This window comes from Chelmon rostratus, chromosome 16 (assembly GCF_017976325.1).
Source record: "Chelmon rostratus isolate fCheRos1 chromosome 16, fCheRos1.pri, whole genome shotgun sequence".
In the NCBI taxonomy this organism is placed as follows: Eukaryota; Metazoa; Chordata; class Actinopteri; order Chaetodontiformes; family Chaetodontidae; genus Chelmon; species Chelmon rostratus.
The window spans coordinates 12,024,972-12,049,571 of NC_055673.1; the positions used below are offsets into that span (position 1 = coordinate 12,024,972).

The following is a 24,600-nucleotide window of genomic DNA, read 5'->3' on the forward strand; positions in this document are numbered from 1 at the left end:
AATTGAAGGTGATTGAATTTATTGGATGGTGGGAGAGGTTTGGGTGACTGCATAGCATAGCAACAGCTACACAGCCATGCATACCTACAGGTGTTCGCACACGGCCGTGCTATGTTTATGCAAGAGCAATAAGAAATTGAATTAATTTAACTATTAATATGAAGGTGTTGTAAGGAGTGTGGTGTGGGGTTTTGTGTGTGTGTGTGTGTGTGTAACAAGCAGTCCCCTCAAGGTCTATTAAAGCCTACAAGCACACATGCACTCATACAGTACATGCACACTTGACACTGCAAGCTTTTCTGCCTTCAGTCAAATTCTGAACAGAAGAGAAGGGCGGGTGAAAGACGGATGCGTGTAAGACGGGTCTTAGAGAGGAAAGACCATGGATGAACAACAAAGAATGCACTTGAGCATGAAAGAGAGGCTGGCCTGACAGTGAGAGGGAGTGAAAAGGAAAAAAAATGCTTTTAGAAGCATCTCCATAAATAGTTTTTGAAGTTTTACGGCCATAAAACACAGCTCAGTACATGCAGCCAACAGAGTGGCTCCACGAGTGATTCCACTGGTAGTGATGTAGCAAACGGGCTGTGAAGTTGTTGTGAAGTGTTCTATAGAAAATGCCATGAAGGTCCTTTGATATCTTGACTGCACAATAAATTAAACTGAGGTTAAATCCCAGTGAAACCTTCATTGTAACTACAGTATAAATCCCCTTTAGTCTACTTTTAACTGTTACTTGACTGATATCTTAAATTTCTGTGTGTGTGTGCACACTAGCACTCTGTTGAAATACCAAAGTGGATGTAGTGGCATGTTTGTGGTTAAAGTTACCACACTGCTGATTGCAATAGCTCTGCATAAACTGCATCTTTCCTCCTCTCCTCTCCTCTCTCACACGCTGCGTCTCACCCAGCCTTACAGTCACGCACACCTCCCTGCTTCCAGCCTCATCCTCCCACCGCCCCTTCCTCCCCTCTCTCTCCCCCATCGCTTCATCTCGCTCTCCGGCTTCGGCCTCGTCCCTTTCCGTACTTCTCTCTGTCGGTATGCCCCCGCGCTCTCCGTCCCTGGTGGGCGCAGCCAAAGTTTTGCTATGCCGTGCGTGCAGACTGAGAAGGTCAATGTTACATGAGGCTAGACTTGACGTTGGCCAGGCAAGGGTGTTAGTGTTTGTTTGTACTTTTTGCATGCGAGTATGTGTGCAAGTGTTTGCATCTGTGCACATGTTGAATCCCTCCAGTCAGGCGACAACAAGGCCAGCCTAGTGGGTACAATGCAGATGTGCGGTGCAAAGACAATTGTGCTTTTACCTCTCACACTTTTCTCATCTTTGGCCTTGAGTGGGTTTCGATTGGTCCATTCTCTGCATTTTTTCCTTCTCTCCTTTATCTTTCATTTACTACCTTATACTAATATGCCCTCATCCAAACTGCAGGACAACCTCAGCAAAAATCAGCCTCTCTCTTTCTTTGTCTCTTCTTTCTTTGTCTCTTCCATTCTTTGGTGGCCTCTCAGCTCTTTCACGCTCGTGCTGCCTTCTTGCCCTCAATCTTTTCTTGCAAGTAGATCACAGCCCTGTGTGAAGTGACACCTGTCCCCATTGTGTTGTTTGCCGGGTGAATCGTCGCGTTCTTCCCGTGTTCCAGGGGAAAACGGCACCTCCTGTGCACACCTAGCTCTTACATGAATGTTGAAATAAGGCAGCACTGTAACACCTTCTCTTCGGTAAAGTTAGTGATTAAACCTTTTGCCGCCGCATTTGTCTGGAGACTAAAATGCCTTAAATGATGAGCCTGGTGGACGATTTGGACATTTAAAGCGAATTGCAGTTGTGTAAATGCAGATCACTTTTGTGCATAATTGAATTCCAGCTTATAAAACGAAGCTTTTGTTTACTGAGCGTTCTGACTGTAAACAAACTCGGCTCAGTTTTCTCACACCTTGCGGCCAAATGCAGCGCTTTGGCAATGTGCGTGCAATCATCTCTCAATTTCTCACATATTGAGCTTACACCCATGTCGTGGCAGGAAATTGACACGTTTTGACACCGCGCTGTTCCCTGATTGAAGTGTAATCGGAACTCTGCACCTTTTCAGTGCACCAAATGCATTGTGGGTGTTCTCCAGACACGATCCTATCTTCCCTTACTTCAATCCGGTCCGCGGCAAATTGACAGATAATACCAGGATATCACATTGCTTCTATCGCTACTCTTCAACATTTCTAGCATGGCTCTCTCTCACAGACACACACACACACACACACACACACACACACACACACACACACACACACACAGCTGCGATAATCGATTGAGGCCGCTTGCCAATTCATGTGGCCCATGACACTCTAGGACTTTTATGGTTTGTGTGCTTCTGTGGGTGCATGCGCCTACGTGTAAAGTGTGTGCGAGAGTGAGGGTCCACACCCAGGTGTGTGTGCGCGTTGTGTGTATGAGGGGGGTGGTGTGACAGGTAAGTCCATCGCTTTTTCTCAGACATCCACGTCTTTAATATTCTCCTCCTTCCCTCGCCTCCGCTGACACACACAGTGAAATAAAGAGAGAAAAGAGACAAGCAGAGAGAAAAATGAGAGAGACATCTCAAAGGTTTTGTGCTGAAAGAGAAAAGGTGGAAAATAAAATGGTGAGAAGTGAGAAAGAGATGTAAGTAAAGGAGAAAAACCGCTGAAAGATGGAGAGATGGCGAAACAAGTTTGTTCCGCTCTTGCAGACAGTTCCCAGGTATTTGTTTATCATGAGCTGCCGCCGCTGGTTCTGCTTTATAGACAGCTCAATTATCTTTCACTCAGAGCTCAATAGGAATAAAGAGGAACTACTATACATGCGTTTGCATCCGGGACTACACACATGTTCGTTGTTCTGATAATGTAATTTGTAGTTTGTGCATATTTGCAGTGAAATGCACCCAAACGCTCTGAACACTGAATGACCATGAGTGCGTCGGTGCCTGCAAGTGATCGTGGGCTCGCACACACACACACACACACATAAAAAAGTGATCAATTTTTCACCACAGGATAATAGTCTCAGTAATCCACCCTACAGTGAGATGATGGCCACAGTAATAAGAAAGATGAGTGTGCATGTGTGTGTGCTAGTAAGCAAAAGGGCAAAAGTGTTATTTTAATCAGCTGCAGGCGGCTTCGTCTTTTGCTGAGATGTATCGTGATGACGGATCAGCACCACGTACCTCACACAGCATATTCCAGGCATGCAAAATGTGCAGCAACTACACGCTTCTGCACAATGTTTTTTTTTTTTCTAATGTATAATTGTATTTGATTATTTGAAATCAATGTGATATATCTTGCTAAGTCCTGTAGTGCTTGGGGCATAAAATCTGATAAAAAGTATTAACTTAGCCATTATCTTTGGCTGCGTCCACACTAATTCATGTTCATTTTTAAAACAGCGGTTTAAGATAAGTAAAGACAAGTAGCTTGACAAAATGCAGAATTTAATTGCACAGCAGCTGTAATTTGTTATCCATGTTGAATTACCTGCTGGTAGGCTTGTTGTTTGATTTCCTCTGGAAAAGGGTCATGTGACAGGGGCATGACGAATCAGGGGAAGGACACGTTGTGACTGATAAGACCCAATCAGAAAGCGAACGTGGGTGTCTGTGTCACTGTTTCTGTGCTTTAGGGGTTTTAACATGCATCAGTAATGTGGATTTCGGACATACACGTAGCAGAAGGTATTCTTTCTAAAATGAAAATGCACGAGTGTGAATGTAGCCTGAAGTGGTCGTGGCAGCCTCCTTGCCGTGGTGGCCCACCGCTGTGGCGTAAACACCGGTGTGCTCGGCTGTACTTCAGTAATACATATCATTAACTCACTCCTCCTTCTTCTCTCCCTCTCAGACCTCGGCTCCAGGCCCAGAGGAAGTTTGCCCAGTCGCAGCCCAACTCGCCCAGCACTACGCCGGTCAAAGTGGCAGACACAGGCAGCCTGAACACCGGCCTGGCCACCGTGCCCTCCTCGTCCCTCTCATCCCTCGCCTCTTCGTCCCTGTCCTCTTCCATTCAGGACTTGTCCAGACGCAAGCCCAAGACGGAGGACTTCCTCACCTTCCTCTGCCTCAGAGGTAAGACGCTGCAGATATGTCAGATATGTCACAGGCTGAGGCTGGACGACATTTTGCTACAGATTGGCTGCCTTTGAATAAGCCTGCAGTATTTACGCTTCTAATAGCAGCTTATTATAGACACACACATGCACACACAGAGTCGTTCCATTCAAGCGCAGTAAGTTTTGTGAAGTCAGGTTTTGATCACCCGTCACCCACACGCACAAAACCACACGTGCACACATACTACAAATAACAGTGCACTTACCCCAGGCTAAGATTATCCTGCATTTCATCAGCTTACACATCTCTCCCCTCCCACCTTTCAACAACTATCTGTCTCTTTAACACCTTGCCCATCACCCTCCACCACAGCAGCTGCTGTGCGTGCATGTAGTTCTCACACAGTCACACACACCCTTACACTACAAACACTACACAGGTTCATTGACACTATGTAGCACCTCAGATGTCAAATGAACTGTAAAAGCCATGGCGGAGTAATTAGAGTTGTGTGTGTGTGTGTGTGCAGCTCACAAACAGCAGCATTGTTTATTGGGAGTGTCTTAACAGGGAAAACTATTTGGGCTAAATGCAGGAACAGAGATACAATCACACACCAACATAAACTGCCTGCGTACAGTAGCTCAAATTAACCGCGACCCCCCCTCGACACTCAGAGTAACTAAACAGATCCTCGTCTCTCTTCCTGTGGAGTTGATCAAGGATTCGTGTTACTTTTAATCTGGGCTCTGCTGGCCAGCACACAGAGGAGGTCCGCTGCCAGGACACTGCAAAAACTTTCTGCTCTGAAGTTCTGCTTGACCCCCAAGACCCAAGACCCACGTTTCAAGACCCAAACCCACTAGCCCGCTTTCAAAGTCTGCACTGATTTACAGATCTGAGCTTGCAGGAAAAGTTTGAAGAACAACGATGCAACATCCACTGCTCTTTAATCAATAAGAAACCAAAAGGGTTAGTATGGAGGAAACATCACAGTCAATGTCTTCACTTATATGTAGGCATTTCTAAAATGTTACATATAAATATATGCCTTTCGCATAAAGAAATATGATTTTTTTGCTCCTAATGTTTCCTGTTCAGATTTAACCCAGTACTATACACACATCTGTTGTTGATTAGAGCAATAACAGTCTCTACCACATGTCCTGTGTGTATTCAGGCTGTAGATAAGATGCAAGGAAGCACAATGACCTTTATACCCTTTAATAAATCATGAGCTTTACCTTCCATTCATGTCTGTCTTGAGTCATCCCTTTTCTTATGAAATATGAAAGGCAGGGGCACATTCAAGGCCTGAATAATAACAATAAAAAAAAAGTTTGGAGCCATTTTCTCAGACAACCTTGTCCACGCACGACTTTCCTCCGCTATCTTAATTTTCCCCTCGGTTAAATATCCCGCTCACCTTTTTCTTAAACGTGTCCTCACGACCAGAATTAACTCATTTGGAAGACAAAAACCCCCTCGCTTCAGATTAATTTACTCTTATCGTTATTAACCTCTGCCCATCTTACAAAGTAGGCTAAAGCCTCAGGAGAGGCAAATTTAGATTCCAGTCTGCTGGGACGTGGCGGCTATACGTCGCTACTCTGACGGGAACACTCCCATTATGGAACGTCATTTTAACCTTTCAGGGGCTCGTTCAAGAACGCATAATTGGAGGTTGCTAAAACTGACTGAAGTTTTCGGTGAGAGGGGCTTTGATTTGCATATATAGGCCAGGATGTTACATAGGCTAATGATATAATGTCCCATACACTTTGAAGTTGAGATTATTCTGGGCTCTGGGTGCTAAGGTAACCCCTCCCTTACATGTGGAGTGGGAGACTAATGAGGTGTAGGTGGCTGGTCCTGACTCAGTTTTGCTGCTTTCTCTCTTTATAATTAAGGTTAGGAATGGTGCTTTGCAAGATGATTTCTAGTGTGTGTGTGTGTGTGTGTGTGTGTGTGTGTGTGTGTGTGTGTGTGTGTGTGTGTTCAAGGTCTGCTGTACTCCACTGTGCTACTGAGGCTAATTTTAGAGCTAGGCTGCTAAGCTAACGATTGACTGGTTTTCCACTGGGCTTTTTCCACTCTGCCGCTCCCTGCTTTACCACTGTATTTATAGACCCAGTTTGTGTGTGTGTGTGCATGTGTGTGTACACAATCCATGCTGCGAGGATGACATTTTCCCGTGCAGGCCTTCTTCTGCTCTGTTTTTCCCCTTGGCCTCTCATATGACCCATATGCAGGGACCCTCACCAAGAAAGGGACATGGGAGAATGTCAGCGGAGCCCTTGAGGTTGTGCGTCTCTGAGTGTGCTTGTTCAAGCGTGTGCGTGAGTGCAAATCCATGCTCGCTGCTGATGCTGCCTGTTCTGCTTATCTGCTGTGTGCCCCTGCTATTGTGTGTGTGTGTGCTGGTGTGTGTGTGTGTGTGCAGCATCCAGGGCCTATGACGAGACACAGCCCACAAGGACAACCGTGTTAGCCTGGTTAATCTTTTCAAAGGGACCCAAGTCTTTGATATCGTCTGAAGCCCCCAATCCCCTTTAAGATTCTGATACGTGTCTCTGGTGATCTGACCACCACACACATTAGGCCGCTTCATGTCCGCTACCAAAACGCCTCTGACAGGATCCCAACTGTATTATGGAAATCTCAAATCCACCATCTCCTTAATTCTCTTTCTTTTCAATTTGATTTTGGCTCATTTCAAGTTCTAAGGGAGGGCGTTCAGCGACATTTCTACCCTATCAGTGGAGATTTCTGGGATTCAGCCCGGGTCAAACGTTCACAAAGTGTAAACACACACCCACACACCCACACACACACCCCCACTGCAGCGTTTGCTTTTCTTATCTGGCAAACATTACACATCCACCCCAAAGGCTTCTATCTATCACCCATTCTGACAGCTACATAAAAGCAGTTAAAACATGAAGGATTTGGAGTTAGCAGCAAAAAAAATATGAAAAAACAAATGTTGTGAAAGCAGGACTGTGTCACACATCGTTGTGAAATCACAACTCAGCTTTCCATCATTGTGCTTGTTACTCACGTGCCTTTCAGTGTCGGACTTTGTAATTGGCGACCTCTTATTCCTCTGGGATTTTTTATTTCCACTGGTGGTGTTGGTGCTCTATCTGAGGAACAGTTATTTTTAATTCCTCTGCCGGGGGGAGGCAGGGGCGCCCGATCATTCTGATGCAACGTGGGAGTAACCGGACAGAGGAGCAAAAAGCAAGATTTCAGTCTACTGTATGGAAGGATGCACACCGTGCATGCTCACCACCCACACTGTCTAGGGCCTATATTCTGTATTTATCTCACCGCTCATCTCCTGCAAACACACACAAACACTCACCCTCACACACAAGCTGAGTGCTCAGTCCTTGCCTGTGTTCTCAGAATGGTGTTTATGTGTGGTCCAGGCCTGTAGTTGGGCTGTTTATATCCATGGAGAAAGCCATTTGGGTGGTAGCCAGACAGTCTGCCTCTGGCTCTGTCTGCCTCTGGTAACCTAGAGGGTGTAGTGCTGCTGTTGGCCAGGTGGGGGCAGCACTGAGTGGAGCAGAGTAAAGTATAGATACATATTAAAGTGCTCGATGGTGATCTGCTCCAGGTTCCAGGGGCTTCATTTCAAATTCAGATGCCTACTATTTAAGCAAATGGCACAGACTTCCAGGAAAGTTTCCTGTGCAAGCATTCATCTGTAAAATGTTCAGCAATAAGTATGAGGAAGGGTTTGTTTTGTGCATTTGAGGCACAAATACACACACACACACACACACAGACACACAAAGTCACACATGCACACAGCTACACATTGACACAGATAAGAATAGATTAGAGAGTGAATGAATAACCGTCTGCACACACACACAATCCTGGAAATGTGTCTCTTGCATAAGACTCATTTCCAGGAGTGTGTGCATGTGCCTGCGTGCCAGTGGATATGAGCGCCGCCGCTGTGTTTACCTCGCCGCCCTCTGGGCCCTCCGCCGTGCCTGCCAGCCCCAGTGTGCGGTGCCTCACTCTCAGGTTCAGCGAGGCCGCTTTCTCTGCTCTGCTTACATAACCTCCCGGCCCTGACCTAGTGAACCAAAGACCTTGGGTGCTTAGTACGTGATTACACATGTGAGACAAATGTGGACTTTTCACGTCTGGTTTTTGAGAAAAGACGGCCCATCCCGTGAACGGTGCTTTGGACCTCTGTCTTGTGCAGCTCATTGTTGGATTTTGTTTGATGGTGTTTTTATTGTCTGAGAATCTCGCTTAACGAGAAGCACATTTTCACTCCTGGGATTTAAGTCCGACAGCTACCCGCGTGTCTCTTAAGCGCTCATTTCCCGCTGGGATGAGGTACTTTTCTTTCTATGTACGTATGACAGTTGTGACTTTCTTGTCGCTCACGATGCTGTGCAGAAGCTGGTCGTGCAGCACCGGCTTGTCCCGCGTTCTCCTCCATGAGCAGAGCCGCTGTTTGTGGGGTTAATGGTTTTGCTGACATCAAGGAATGTCGATTGGAGACGTAATCCCTAATCCGCTCTCAGTCTCTCTCTCTGTTTCTCCCCTAGTGACTGATGAACAGTTTTGGCAGTGCTCAGCTGTAGGAGATAACGTTTCCTCGCTGCTAGATTTGCCTCCCTCTCCGACCTTCCCTTAAAAACAGCGCTCATACTTCCTGTGCACACATTTGCCCTAAGTCAGCATGTCCACATGTCCCCATGGCAGCTAAAAACCCTCCTGATTGACTATTTAAATAGTCCTCATTGTTTCAGTTCCAGTTAAGGGGACAAAAGAAGGGTAGCCAGAGAAAGGAGGGTTTGTAATTATGCCCCCCTCTCACCACCACCACCACCCAAGATCCCTGTTAAAAATGACAATCCTAATAGACTCTTTCAGACCTAATTATGATTTGTCTGCGGTCGGAATGAGGTGGATGAAAAGCCGATGTAATTGGGGGATTGGGCTCAAACCCTGTTGGAGGTCTCGGAGACGGACTGAGTAGTATTTCTTTTTTTTTCACCAAGTATGTGTGTGTGTTTTCTAGGAGCTGATGGATTCAGGGTCTCGGGTATTGCAGCCACTCCCATAGTCGGGATGCCAGTGGTCAATAGTGGACCACTCGATCTGTTTGGTAGGCTGGCTCTTCCTTTGTCTCCTCTCCTTTCTCTCCAAAATCCTAGACAGTCTTGAATCTTGAATATATTAGAGGATGCAGATGTGCTGTTTTTACATCTGTTTTTGTCTGATCTCTGCTTCTTGTTTTCTGCCACACTGCTTCTTTCGGCAGCTGGAAAAAAAAAAAAAGTCCGCCTGTTCTTTTCTTTCTCGCCTTCGCAGTCGGCTCCGTCTCTCCTCCTCTTGTCAGCTTCTGCTCCATATCAACAATTGTCTCACCACACCTCTGAGAACATGCATTTATTCAAATCCTGACCCTGACCCTGTTTAAATAGCTCCCAGAAGGACACAAGTACTGTAAAGGCACACACACAAACACACTTCCTCTACTCCATTTGAACATTTTTCACTTGTTCGTCTCCACTTCGCTGCACCCCCAAATAAACACGCTCTCCTCCCGCCATTTTTGCCCCCGTGTGCCCCTGTGGCCTGTTTGCCATTGGCCCTCTGACCCCTGTTCAGGCCAGTAAATTACAGCCATTTAGCTAATGAAGCAAGTCATTAGAAGCTGATTGGGCCAGTGTGTGTGCCGCCTCGGTGTGTTTGTTTGGTCTAAGAGAGGAGTGTTTGCTCTGTCGCCAAGATAAATGAGATGTGTGTGTGTTTAGGTGCACGTGTGAGGCTTTTTCTGTCCGTCGGTGTGTGTGTGTGTGTGCTGCGGTCACCCAGCCTTTGAGGCCTGATCCGCTGGTTAAAAGCCAGAAAATTGTACTTTGCTCCAAAGTGGCACTGCTACAACCACTTATAACCACTTATGATTGTCTGCATCCTACTTCGGATGCTGTATGCCAAGAAACCACAGCATGAACACACACCGGCCATGGGTTATGAGGGTTTCTTTAACCAGGCGTGGTGTGAGAATCTGTCCTCTACCATGTGGGCCACTATGGATTATGTGGAAGTGATATTTCACTGTTGTTGAACAGATACTTTCTGTCCTGCTGTCTCTCCTTTGGAAGTTAAAGAGAGCAGGTAAAACTCCAGTATTATCTGTAGAGGGAATCTGCTGCCACGACAGGTTTTTATTCTCCCTCCAGCTCTCTGAGGAGATAATTAGAAACTGGCAGAGCTGCTGTGTGAAAAATGTGATCCAAGGCACAACAAGATGTATTATGACCAGGCTCTATTTTTTAACTGTTTGGGAAATCTTTGATAGGAGCATGAAATGTAAACGGAGCTTTTTAAAATAAATTTAATGTGACATGTGGTAACCACAGGTCCCCCCGGCTGGCCAATAATAGCAATAATAGCTGGTGAACTATAAAGAGAGAATGAATCTCCGCTCAAAGACGAAGCTTACGCTTTAGAAAAGAACGTTGGAATAATGATTTCAATGTGTTATTATTTAAGGTTCTCATGACAAAATCAGAAAGTGATCCATCAAATCAACAACATTTAAGATGCTGATTTACAGCAGTTTGCTGGTGGAGACAGAGCCGTGTTCTCTTCAGGACTTTCCATTCTTGTTTCTTAGCTCTGCAGTGGTTTAACACAGAATGCTCCAGTATTCAGCAGTACTCTGGCCTGCATGGTACTGGTTAGCACCAGTTAAGCCTCGCACCACGTCCTCCCCTTTGTCATGAGGAGAGCCCAGGCTTAGTCAGGCTGTCACTTGAGCACTGAGTGTATCCTCACACACACACACACTTACACACAAATGTTTAGTCTTTTCCAAGCCGAGCTCCATTGTCCTCTTTTTGCATGAATGTGTTTGTGTGTCTCATATTACATTACATTACCCGCCCATGAGCTAATGACTGTGCATATTCTCTTCAATCTTAAAGCCTACAGACCTCGTGAAGCTAATTTCTGGCTCGTTCCAATACGTGTTAGATAAATCAAATGTGGAAGTCGCTTAGAAAATTGAAATGTTGGTGCCCTTGTGCTTGTATTATCTCTACATTTCTATTAAGCCACTTAATAATGCATTGAACGTGTAAAATCTAAGATAAGAATTCAGCACCCTCCAAAACAAGAGTGCTAATTAAATAATTGGCTTGGTTAATTCTTAATTCACTCCCTGTGAATTTTAAGCACTTAATGCAGGCTAGTTAAATTCAGCCCATTTTTCAGAGGCTTAACTTTATTTTAATTGACATATAATCACGCATTGCTTCCCATTAATGCCCTTTAAACACTGCGGCTCCTAAATGGGTAATAAAAAGCGCAGTAGTTGCTCATGCTATGCATATGTATCGATTTTTTTTTCTTCAAAGGACTCATGCATTCATAAAATCCATTGAATCTATTGTTTCTCTGCTCATAAACACACCTTTCAGCGAATCGTACATCAATGGGAACAAACACACAGTTATACAACTACAAAGCATAATTGCACAAAATGAATATTATTTTGGTGAATTTGAAATGCAGACTGTCTCATCACACACACATGCATGCGTATATACAGGCTTCTGTGATTTAGGAGGGGTCTAATGGTAAAGAATCAGTTGTGTTGCCCATTGCCCATACAGTGCGTCTGTAGGGGAGGTTTGTGGTCTTCTTCACTGGCCCTGCAGAAGTAGCTCCTCTGTGTGAATCCAGCGTAAGAAATGAGAAGATTGAGTGTTCTATGCAGAAACCACGTCCAGATGTCAGCCAGAGCTTTAAAATAAAACCCAACGTCAGTCCTCGTAAGGAAAAGAAAATACACACACAGGTGTGAGCGTATGGAGCGGGTACGCTCTGATTGTCCTCTTGAGGTAAATATATAAGGCCCTCCAAAGGGGAGCAGGCGTTTGAATAGGAGGCTGCCTGTGGTGAGGGGTGGAGGCTGCAGTAGGTTGTGAATTCAGGAGCTACCAGCACAAACACATCTTCTCCTGCTCTGTTATTTCATTTGTGGCAAAGATCAGCATCTTACTGAAAAGTATTTTGTGATGTTACTGGAAGTGCGCTGAGGCATGATGCAGCAGAATTTTTTTAAAGTGTGTGTTTGTGCTTTTCTATTTCTGTCCAAACGCATCGTGCCCGTCACTACAGCTACGCTCTGCAAGTCTGCCTCACTTTTTTTATTCCTGCATCTGTATGACTGAACCAGCTGTTTGCACACTGATTTACGAGTGCAACATTATGAGATTTAATAACACAGCTTTGGGCTTTATGACCTTTTTATGAGAGTGACTCTGTGTCTGCATTCAGCTAACTGAGCTAACATTATACTCCATCCCCTGCCAAACACCATTTACCTCCTTCCAGCTCGTATTGAGCTAGATTTCTCAGCGATGACAATGAAAATGATGGAGTGTGACAGAAAGAGGAAAGAGGGAGATGGTCGGTTTTCTTCTCCAGTAGGGGGGGAGATTGACAGTAATCCTGTTTGGAAGAGTGAAAGCGACAGATTTGGGATTAGCTCAGCAGTGACTCTTTCGGTTTCTAAAGTAACTCTTTTACAGAGTTAGATATTTGAGCACATGTACTGTATATATGTCTCAATAAAACTGTCAGCATCGAGAGTTTCTGGGGAAAGACGGCCTGTTACACAGTCCCAGCGCTCTGGCTTTAGTTCTAGCTATCGGAATAGGTTGCAAATGATTCCCCATCGTTCCCTCTGTCTTCAGAGTATATAGCCAGTGTTAGTGCTAGAACCACCACCTGCTACTAATGTCTTTCTGTGGCAAACACTGTAACAAGAAGCATTTACAGGACAAACACCAGAAACGAGGGTGAAGCTCAGCAGATAAATGCTAATTTATAAGCACGAGAGGTTCAGCTCGATTCAGACACACAATAAATGCTGTTAAAGGAAAACTGTCATCGCCTCGCAAATGGCTTCAGCGCGTGCACGTCCTCGATTGTGTGCGTTTTTTAGCGCGTGTGTGCATGTGTGCGCGCGTGTGTGAATGTAACAATGGAGCTGCTATGTGCAGAGCAGTTTACAAAGCATCAATAGGCCACCAGCTGAGATAATAACAGATGAAAAAACTGCAGCACAATCACTATTATTCACAAGCGCTTGAGCAACTTCTATTTTTACATTAATATTTCACCACTTGCATATTGATGTTGATTCATCTGTAATGTCAGAGATTAGAATGAAAAAGACATTTTCTTCCACACATGGAAGCAGCTGGGGGATGTCAAACAGGATAACATCTTGGACTTTTCACCGCCTTTTCCTTATTTCAAATTGTCCCTTTTTCCCCTTTTTTCTCTTCCTTTCTCCCACTCCTGCCTCCACCCTCCACCCCACCTCTTTATTATTCATCTCCCCCTCTCTGTGTCCCCTTCTGCTCCTTCACCTCCACCTCTCTGCACTCAGGTTCATCGGCCCTGCCCAACAACATGGCCTACTTCGGAAGCTCCCAGGAAGAGGAGGACCTGGACGAGGAGGACGATGAGGAGGAGGAGGAGGTGAGGAACGGAGGTGGGGTGCACTCTCACGGCGCGGGAAGCAGCAGCCAAGCCTCGGCATCTTCCTCCTGCCACTCGACACCCCGCAAGGGCAAGCTCCCCGCCAGGCAGCCGCTCAACGGGCACGGTAAGGACAAGACTAGGGCTGCAAATAATGTCTCCCAGTTTAACCCTGTGTGGAGTACAGAGCCAACTCCTACATGCCCCAGCTCCTCCTACATATTCCCAGAGCTTGATGGGAAATGCAGTCATTCATGAGTACGAGCAGTTTTGTGAGTGTCCTGCCTGTGTTTAATGTCTGAGGAGAAGGGGGTGAGGAGGAGAAGTTAAGAAAGAGAAAGGTGCAGGAGTGACGGGAATGAAAGTGAGTGCAGAAGATGAAAAGATGTGGCACGCTGAGGGAGAGAGATGGATTAAGAGGAAGGTGAGGGCAAAGGAAGAAGAAGGGGAGTGAAGGACGAAGCACCAGCAGAATAACGAGAGGGGGATGGAAAGATCTGTTATGGAAAAGGATTCAGAGACAGTGAAAGATGGAGAAATGCAACAGCAGGAAGAGAGAAACTTTAGCCAATCAGGAGCACAGAATGAGTGACGGGACGGAAGACGTGTGTGTGTGTGTGTGTCCCTGTTTGTGTGTGTGAATGTGGGCCATTTCCTAAGTTTGCGCTCTTGTTTTCCACTGCAGAGACCGGGTAAGTCACATGGGAGAGCAGAGCAGCACATCGACTCTTTCCACCCCAATTAACACTTAGCTTACTAAGCCCTAACAAGGTGTTTATGCACGCACTGCAACAGCTGGCCAGGGCCCTCCACACACACACACACACACACACACACACACACACACACACACACACACAGAGAGAGAGCAGTGACAGCATACGCACTCCCCGAGAGGCATATAGACATGTGGATGAATGCACATACACACACTTGTGCGCAACATTTAGGAAGATGCATGCATAGAATTGAGCCCAGTCCCAACATTGCTGACAATTACAAACAAGTATGCTGCAAGAATCTTATCTTGAGTCTTTTTTGTGTGTGTTTGTGTGTGTGTGTAACCCAGAAAAATGACACGCTTGTAGAAAATCCTTGAAACAAATAATCTTTTGAGTCAGAACGTTGTGGTTAGAAACAGATAAAATTGGAGATCGGTGGCACATCATGTGTTTCGTGTTTCCATCTCTTTAGTTTTGGACCTGTAGTTTTTTACAGAGCAGTGGAGAAACTATTTTAATCCGCGGGCCCTCCCTCCCTGGCAGACTGGCAGACTTGGGAGACATACAATCCTTCCGGCCAGGCGTTTCCCCATGAAACAAGGGCTGGATTTCATAGTTCCTCCTTTTCGCCCTCCCTGCGTCTCTCCCTCCCTCCTCAGTCTGTAGAATTGCCGCCAGAAAGGTTCAAAAGGTGAACGCTTTGCTCAGCTCTTTCTGTCATCCTCACAAGTGGAATGTGGAGGAGGAGAAAGACAGGAGAGGGAGACTGGTGGGATTAAGAGAGAACGAGGGAGAGAGGTTCATAGATTTGCTCGCACTGAACTCTTGGAGGACTGTGCACTGCCTTTGTATAGTCCACTGACAGCGTCTACCACCCCAACACACACACACACCTACTTTTCTCTCGCTGTTTCGATAACATCCGTAGCTGCAGCCTGAAACGCGAACCGTACATATGCACATATCTGTATAAGGAGCACAAACGGTAGGATAGTGAAACCTGTTTGAACGAATCCGGGCTTGTTCTGTGCACGAGGACGGCTTAGCCTCCTTTCTTATCTCGTATAAAAACACTGTTTGCAGAGCAGCTGGGCGCCTTCGATGTGATATGCTAAATAAATAGATAAGAGGGAAATAGGCAGAGATACTTAGCATGGGACAATAGAGATGAGGGGGTTAAGGACAACGAAACGGACGTTTACATGCGTAGGTGTGCACACACAGTCAGGACCGGGTCATAGCCTCAGTGTTGAGATGGTGTTTATGTTGCGTTGGCTATCAGGCATGCACACACACACACACACACACACACACACACACACACACACACACACTCCTTGGTACATTTTGAACTATTAAGATAGGTGTCAAACGTGACACTTTTATATGCAGCTTGGGCCACTCTCCAGCAGGAGCGGCGTTATATGGGCTCTTAGGGTGGAGGAGAGGAAGGGGTGGGGGTGGGGGTGGGGGTGGGGGTTAAGGGAAAAAGGAGAAACGGAATTGGTGAAAGAGAGAGAAACATTTTGCTTTGGGAGGTAAAGAGAGGCAGGAAAGGCCCCACATTGTAGGCCATTCATCAGCGCTGCGTCGCTCTCCCGCTCGGCCATGTGCCATGTTGACATAGCTAAATTAAACAGCTTTTATTGGGCTCAGTTTCTTGCTTTGCTCACTTCTCAAAATGTCAGGATTTCTCTCTCTTTTTTTTTTTTTATTGAAGCAGGAGCCCAAGATCCCTGCAGACGTTCAACACACACACACACACACTTTGGCACGCAGAAACATGCACGATGCTCAAAAATGTACATGCATGCATGAGACAGCAGCGTGTACTGTATATTTAATGCACTGCATGCGTTCTGTAAACGCTCTGTGTGTGCCTGTGGCCTCCTGCCATTCTTTCCATACAGCCTGTTGCCTGTTGATATTAAGACGCCGTGAAACTTTAAATTGAGCCTCATAAAGGCTGAAGAGAGAGCTATTGAGTGTGTATGTTAATTGGCCCACTCCCGTTCGTCTCGTTTAGCATCACCCCCGGGGCCTGATGTAGTCTACGTCCATTTTGAACAGGTTCATTGACATGTAGTATAAAGACGTTTTCATGCACGCCTTAAATCTATGCATATTTTGCTGATTGGGGGCTACATGTCAGCCAAAAGCCTGTCACTCCAATGTTTGTGCGGGCTTTTCCACTTGGTCGTTGTGGTTTGGTTCCAGGGGTTTATAAGCCATTCTGTACTATGGGGAGGACTATTGAGACTTATGCCCATATATTGGCATTGGCATGGGCAGACGGTAGCCTGAAAAAGCATAGTACATGTCCGGTTAAGGCTATTTACACCTTGCTACCTTATAGGAACTTTCCATGCTGTCTTGTTTTCTTTACAGTGGCTCAATTTGTTATTTTGTCATTTTATTGCTGTGCTTCTCGACTTGTTGTGCACATTAGGAATTTATACAAGGTTGCAGAGCAGAAAAAATATATAAAGCAAAGCTTCACTGCAGAGTCTGTACTGATGCTGCACTCCAAGCCCTAAAGCCAAGAGGGACCCTGCAGCGTCTTCATGATGTTCAGCAGAGTGTGTGAGGACATGCCTGTTTAGTATACTGGGAGCAGATAGACAGTTAAAACCAGTTAGCTTCATCAGTGGTCACTGGTTAAGAAGCAGTACAATGGCGGGGTCTGATTTAGCTCAAAGAATCACAGAAGCAATCCACCTGATTCCTCTGTCTCTCCTCTCCAGTGTTCAACAGCCACGGTAAAGCAGGGACCAGGGAGAGCCCGAGGCCCAAGGCGGGAGCTCACGGCAGGGACGCGCCCGCCCCGCCACTGCCACCTCCTCCGCCTCCACCTCCGCCCCTCCTGAGGGAGCGAAGCGAGCGGGCGGAGGCGCGGGAGCACGCGAGGGAGCAGCAGGCCTTGGCCAACAGTCGAGGCTCAGCCAACGGGCTGCCGCCGAGGAGGGCTGCCGAGGAGCTACGCAAACAGGTACCATACGGCCGCCGGCGCCCAGTGTCGGACTTTCAGTGAGATGACGAAGCTGTAACATGCTGAATGCCACATATTCTGCATTAGCAGGCTCGAGGTGAAGCGTGCTTGTTTGGCTTTTATGCCCATTTGAAAAAGTTCTTTTCATTTACCGATCTGCCGCATCCTCTTTTTATCTTCCTCACAGCCATTCCTCCTAACTACTCCTGAGCCTTTCTTGTCTCCCTCCTACACTTCCTCTTTATTGCTCGTTTGCTTCTTTGCCTTCCCCGCGCTCTTCCTCTTCCTTTCCTCTCTCCTCGCAGCTCCTATCTTCTCATCTCCTCGCGTTTTAACTCCTCTCTCCTCCTCCATCCATTGTGTCTGGGAGAGTAATGATTGTGTTTTGGCCTGCCCTGACTGTGGCTATATTTAGAAGTGCTGGCTAGGGGCTGTGAAAGCCTCCCTCCCTCTTCCGTGGCACTGAGCGTGGTTTTAAGGAACCCCGCAAAGTGAAAGAAGAGGAGGAGGAGAAGGAGGAGATGGGTGGAGGTGGCTCTCATCAGAAAACTGGCATTCTTATGATCACATCAGCTGGTCGGGGGTGCTTGCTGAGGCTCCATTTCCTCCCCTGCCTTTTCCTTCCTGTTGAATGCCAGCCTCTGTCTGGTGTTGTTGTTGTTGTCCTGCAGCCGATGCAGACTCCGGGATGTGCTTCGGGTTTTTTAAGTGGCGGGACTTGTCCGGTAAAACCAACAATGAATCTCAATGAGAGCGAGCGCCTGCCAAGACAAACTTGAGCCTCACTTACTCACTAGTCTTTGTTGTATGGCTCTTCCTCTGCTCTCTCTCTCCTCCCCTTTCAATTCACTGCTGGCACCCCGCTGGATTCCTTTTGACTCCTTCTCATAATGTGTATTTTGTTTTTCCTCTCGTTATACCGCCGGCTCTCTCTGCCTCTTGTCACTGGTTTTCTCTTCATGCTCCGCTCTCTCTCTCTCTCTCTCTCTTCCTCGTTGCTCCTGTGTCAGACAGACGGATCTTGCCCTTGACAACATGGCTCCAATCATTTGGAAGGATTAGTGCTTTTTTTCCCCCCCCTTTTCCTCGCTCTCCCTTCAATTAGCATGAACAGTATGTGTGTTAACCGTGTGTGTTCAAGACACACACGCACACATTCATACCCACGGCCGACTGTGAAAATACAGGCTAAGCCATATAAAAGGTTAAGTGATTATGTAGCCGTAAAACGAACTAGGGGTTGTGTGTGTAAAACCGGAGGGTAAAGGCATTATCATAACTCAATTCACCCTGATTCACTACACCCAAATTTAATAGCGGCTGATATCAACAAAATACGTATGCCGCAACCGGACCTCTTTACAAAACAATCCGATTCTATCTGTTTTAAATTAAATAACAAAAAGTGGGGATGTCAGCGAAGAGGACGCACGCAGCAGCGAGCGCAGGTGGGGCCAAGCCGTCCAGCCGACTCGGCATCATTTGAAAGGGACTCTGCACTTTCCTTGTTTAGCTGTTTGTCCTCAGTTAGCCTCCTCCACAACACCACAGCATGGAAAAGATAAAAAAAGGAATGAATATTTAAAAAAAAACGCTCGCTAAAGATTTGTCTCCTCGTCGCAAGCCGCCTCCGCCGGCGGACGAGCAGCCTCTGCGCGTAGATCTCTCTCCGCCACTTTCTGAAAGGGGCTTTTGCATCGTGTGTGTTATTAGTGCCAGGCTGTACTGACCTTTCTCGAGCTTCTTAAAAGTCAACCTGCCCAGGGCCGCATCGCATCGCGCCCTAATAAGACAGCAGAGGGGAAAGAAGGCTTAAGCCGGATTTATGCCTTGCCGTCAAGGTGTTCCGGCAGTCGTGCCGTAAATGACTCTGGCGTAGGAATTGATTTATAGTTCAGCACAGGATTTAACCCGTTGATTGTCATCGCGCCACCGTAGCGCTTGACGGCCTTATATGCCCAAATTCATATGTTGACATTTCATCCTCCTGGTGTCACCGCTCACTGTGAGAGGAAGCTTTGCACTGGAAACGGCTTTTGCTGGATCCCAGAAAGAAGCATTTCTCCACCAGCATGTTGTTAGAAAGCGAGCAGAACAATGCTGCGCGTCGGGCTGCATGCACGACCTCCTCTGCATCTCCATTCTTTTGTCAGTCGGCGGGGCTTTGCAAGGGTTAAGCTTTCTGCTGTCTTCTTCTATCCCCTGGCTGGCCTTCTCTCGCCGTCTGTCTCCCTCCCTCTCTCCCTGTCTCTCTGTCTTCTTCCCCCTCTTCTTCTCAGGGCCGGCTCCTGCAGATGTTGCCTGTTAAAAATCTTCCTGCCGGGCCTCAGCTGGGCTATAGCAACACATGATGTCATCTAGACCCACCTCCCTCTCCCTCCCCTTCCCCGCTCACATGCGACCGAAATCCACTCCAGAACTGCCTGCCTCTGTGTGTGTGTGTGTGTGTGTGTGTGTGTTCTATTTTTTCCCTTTGGCTTCAGTGTCTTTCTTGTTCTGTTCATCGTCCTCCTCATTTCTGTCTGAATTGTCTCTGCCAGTCGCTGCTGAATGAATTTCCATTTTTCCTTTTACTCATTTCTTTCCCTCCCTTTTTTTTATTTTCCTTCCTTCCCCTGCAAAGTATCTCGCTCCTGTCTCTTCTCTCTTCTCTCCTCTCATCATCACTCTGCGCTCGCCATCCTCCTTTTCCACCAGACCAGATAATTAGAGAGAGAGAAGTGAGGGAGACTTGCCGAGCCGCCCCCGGAGGAGTGCCGGTCAGCTGAGCCCTCCTGTGGCAGGACGCGGTCATGACAGCGTTGTCCCTCAGATTCAACGCTTTGTCAGCAAACTGTGGACAAATGTAGTGGCTCCCAGAGCGACTGCTGCTCGAGCAGCTCGTTACTATTTCAGCACTAAAAATGTCGCACAGATGCTTTATGAGCTGCGAGTAAAACAAGCGAATAAGGTGGTTTGAACTTTGTGAGATTGGCGATTAATTTAATTCTGAAGTAACAGCAGCAACTTTTTTTTTAGGAGCACATAACGTGACATATGTGAAACCAGTAGTGCTCTTCAGGAAGCGCATGCTGTGCAGCCTCCCTTTTATCCTTCTCCTCACTCCCTCTCAGCACCCCTTTTTTCCTCCTTCCTCCCTCTCTCCTTGTCACCTTGTGTTTTTCCTTTGTGAGGAGGAGTGTGTGTGTGTATGTGTGTGTTGGAGGGGAATGATTGACGGAGGCAGGGTTAGGTTTCAGTCCCCCCTTATCTTTTAATGGCCCCGTCTTTGTGTCGCCCCCCCCCCCCCCCCCCCCCCCCCGCCACCTGAGACAAACAATACAATACACTCGCGCACACACTCACACACTCACACACTCACACACACACTCACACACACACACACAAGTGTGACACAAGAGCCCTTCAAAGGCAAACCTGTCAATGGGCCGGCTGTCAGCTCCCTCCTGTGGCGCCCCGACTGTGATTGATAACTCCATCGCTCCCATCCCTCCGCCTTTCTTTTCTTGTGTGCTTCACGTCCAGCTGGTCTGGACGGAACAACACAGATACTGCAGATAAAATCAGATTACAGATGCTAATTTTCAGGTTTTCTGAAGACAATCAGGCCTCTGTGATGGTTCATGTACGATGTGTCTACCCTGCTCTGCAGGCATTGTAGATATTTGAGAATAAAAACATAAAGAAAAGCTGTTTGCCACACCGCCTCCAGCTCGACCTACTCAGATATTGGCAATCAAGTACTGTCCTTTAACTTTGAAGAGCTCTGTAGGGCCTTCTCCCACACACACACACATTGACACAGGCAGACCAATCAGAGAGACGGGAGAGAGGGAGAAGGAAAAGAGAATGAGAGACTCGTGGCAGCACTGAAAGTGGGCCATGAAAACAACATAAAGATGAGGAGGGAGGGAGAGAGAAAAGTGGATATTCTTAGAAATGCATACAGGGGGAAATATAAGAGGGGAATGTGGGGAATGAAGTGATGGAGTGTAAGGCAGAAATAGAGACAGACTCCCAGACACGCTTTAATTTCACACAGCGGATTTTCTCATGGAGTGACGCGGCTGTAAGGCTCTTTGTGCCGAGGGAGAGGGTGACCATGTTCCTCCCCACAGCTGCAGCCAGTGAGCCAGCCGTGGAACCAGACACCGCTGTACCAAACCTCTGATCTACAGCTGGGGGCCTCAAAGACTTCACACACAGTCACGTGCACTCTCACACTCTCACACACACACGCAAGACCTTTATTCATAGCACAAAAATTGAATTATAGCGTTTAAGGGAACCCGTGGCAAATAAAAGGCTGTTTTTATGTGCACAGGATGGGATTTTATTCCGTTCCAGTGACCCCACCTCCTACCTCATACTGTCCAGCCATCTGCTAGCCGAAGCCGTGGAGACGTCCCTGCTTTCCCTCTCATGTCTCCCATCTCTTTTTCTCCTGCCCGCTCTGAACTGTTGTTTATCTCTGGATGTAGTGGTTTTGGTTTTGGTTTGCACATATCCTTTTCTAAATCTCAGCCTTCGCGTTGACAGCAGTCTGAGCTGCAGTTTACAAAAGTGTCGTGCATTTGAAAGTATAGTAATCAAGACAGTTGATTGGTTCTCTAATGAATAGCGTAGGTTTCCACAAATAGCTTTGGTCTGACCGTCCACATGCACGACTGCAGCGCTCGCATCTGAATATTCGTCCTCTTCACTGTGGAGCGAAGGTGCGCCAATGACCCTGGAGTGTCTTGTACTTCCTGATTCTAGAATAATATCTGTGTGTGGGTACATTTTAGGAAGTATTTTCAACTTGTATAACATTCAGTGATCTGATCAAACAGGGTTCTTAAGGGCATATCAACCCCTTTCCCTTCCAGCAAAGTTTCCTGTTTTCCTGTTACTTCATATGCATGATTGATCCACAGCATCGTGATTCTGTATCTCACGTCTCTCTCCCACTTTTTCTGTTGATCTCAGGTCTCTAAAGTGAACGGGCTGACGCGGGCAGGCTCGGCACAGGCTGTTGGTGGTGCCAAAAAGAGCCGCGACTTCCGACTGCCGTCCAAAACTGTGAAGAAGTACACAGCCACCGTGTCCAAGGGCCACGTCACCTACACCAAAGCCAAACAGAAAGAACTGGGCAAGAAAACCAAACTCAGCAGCAGCAACAAACACAACAGCGCCGCCTCGGCACCATCGTCAGCGAACAATCACAATCAGCACAGCCAGCCAGCAGCCAGCAATGGGCTGGCCAACTCAGGAAAAGCAGCGGCACCAGCCCACCACAGCAATGCAAAAACCCGCAAACAGGTGCTACTATCCAATGGGCTGCACAATGTGGCTGCTGGCGCCCGCCTCAACGGCAGGCTAAACGGGCAGCGGCACAACACCCTGGTGAAGGACGATGGGCAGAGACAGTGCCAGCGCCAGCAGGGCCAGGGCGAGTGCCCGGGTCGAGAGGGACTGCGTAACTCCAAGCGGCGTCTGGAGGTGCTGCTCAGCTCGGTGGGGACGGGGGTCGTTGAGCAGAAAGCCAAAACCGCCGCCAATGAGGCCAAGAAGGCCAAGCTTCAGCCCGCACCTCTGGAGACGCGCAGCAGCAGCAAGAAGGTGGCCAATCAAGAGAAAGCTGCCACACAAACCACCACCACCCCTACCACTCCAGTTTCTAATGGACATGAATCAGAAACACCCCCCTCTCCTAAACAAACTCCACCTGCCACCCCACTTCCACCTCCCACTCCCCCTCCTCAACAGACTCCCTCTACACCAGCAGCCAACTCGGAGCCGGTGAACCAGCGACCCAAGCGGGCATCGGCTGGCAAGCTGATGTTGATTCGACAAGCACAGCAGCAGCAGAGCAGGTCTCATGGTCGGAGCTCCTCCTCTTCCTCCCCTTCATCAGGCCAGAATCACCCACAGAACCCCAGTCGTGCCAGCACTACCTCAGACCTCCAACAGACCTCTGTGTCCTCCTCCACCACCTCCTCTGTGCTTACTTCCACCAACAACCCCGGACAGCTCAAACCAGCGGCATTGCGGCCTGCCGACCGTGACAAGGAGTGGGAGCGCGAGAAGGAGATGACACGCCAGAAGGAACGTGAGCAGGAGAAGGAGTGGGAGCGCCAGCGGAGCAGGCCAGAGGGCTGGGCGGCGCTGGGTGAAGCCCCTGTCTTCCGGCCAATGCCACGGGAGTTCCTGGACCCCCTGGTGTACTTGGATGCAGTGAGGGAACAGGCCGAGGCGGCCGGCATGTGCCGAGTGGTCCCGCCACCAGACTGGCGGCCGGAGTGCAAGCTGAGCGAGGAGATGCGTTTTGTTACACAGGTGCAGAGGGTCCACATGCTGGGCCGGCGCTGGGGCCCCAACGTGCAGCGGCTGGCCTGCATCCGCAAGCACCTCAAATCTCAGGGCATTACCATGGATGAGCCACCTGTCATTGGTAAGTGAGCCAACACACACAAACTCACACGTATACATGGATGTACATGAGGCACAAGAAGCCGGACTCAGACTGAAGGAGTTTTCTCAGGTTTTCTCAGGTTGCATCAAGCAAGGAGAAACATCAGGATGTTGCGCTCACTACAAAATTTATTTGAAAATAATGGCGCATCACACACAAACTTGATATTATCGTGCCTGAGGGAGCAATGCTCCACCTCACGCGGTCTCTTGAGGAACAGATGCAAACAAAACGGAGACTGACGTGATGCAACAGCTTGCTGTAAGGATGCTTTGCATTGAGAAAAAAAATAGCAAAAAGCTAAATGAGTCCTGGCGAGAAAATGTTTGAGGAGACGCGGTCGGCACCGGTTGTCTGTTCTTCAGCGAGAACTGGAGGTGAGATTTTAACTGTCAGTTTCAATATCTGTCAGCAGTAGCATGTCAGCTAACGTTAGCCTCAAGGGTGAGAATATTGACTGTTGCTTGGCAACGCCATGAGCCACTCCGGGGCTAGTGACTTGTCCCTCCATTGGCTGTCGCGGCCCTGCTCGGAAAGCACTGCATAATCATCCAGACTTGAGCTCCTAAATATCGAACATGTTTGCAGTTATTAGGCCGGCCCCGATGAGTCTGCGAGCAGTTCTGGAGGCTTAACGCCGGATCTGTAAACCCCTCACATTACCAGATAATCTGTGTGAACGTCTGCACCGACCAAGCCACTGATTGTCCAGCTGTCTGGCGGGGTGAATCTGGGATAAATCGGCCCAAAACTCCCGTAGTCTGAGCCTGGCCTTAGTGAACAATTGATTGAACTAAGAAC

General features: G+C 47.7%; 1 protein-coding gene across 2 annotated transcripts in view; it reads left to right on the forward strand.

The window, feature by feature from the left end:
* Window positions 1–24,600, forward strand: part of jarid2b (jumonji, AT rich interactive domain 2b) — a 102,990-nt gene that overhangs the window by 67,952 nt on the left and 10,438 nt on the right. The window contains exons 4-8 of one of the 2 annotated variants that reach the window (XM_041955720.1): window positions 3,886–4,109; window positions 9,151–9,237; window positions 13,543–13,761; window positions 17,101–17,345; window positions 22,314–23,778. In XM_041955720.1, the coding sequence (XP_041811654.1) occupies window positions 3,886–4,109; window positions 9,151–9,237; window positions 13,543–13,761; window positions 17,101–17,345; window positions 22,314–23,778 (2,240 nt within the window). The remainder of the gene's footprint in view (window positions 1–3,885; window positions 4,110–9,150; window positions 9,238–13,542; window positions 13,762–17,100; window positions 17,346–22,313; window positions 23,779–24,600) is intronic. The other variant, XM_041955721.1, reaches the window with a different exon arrangement.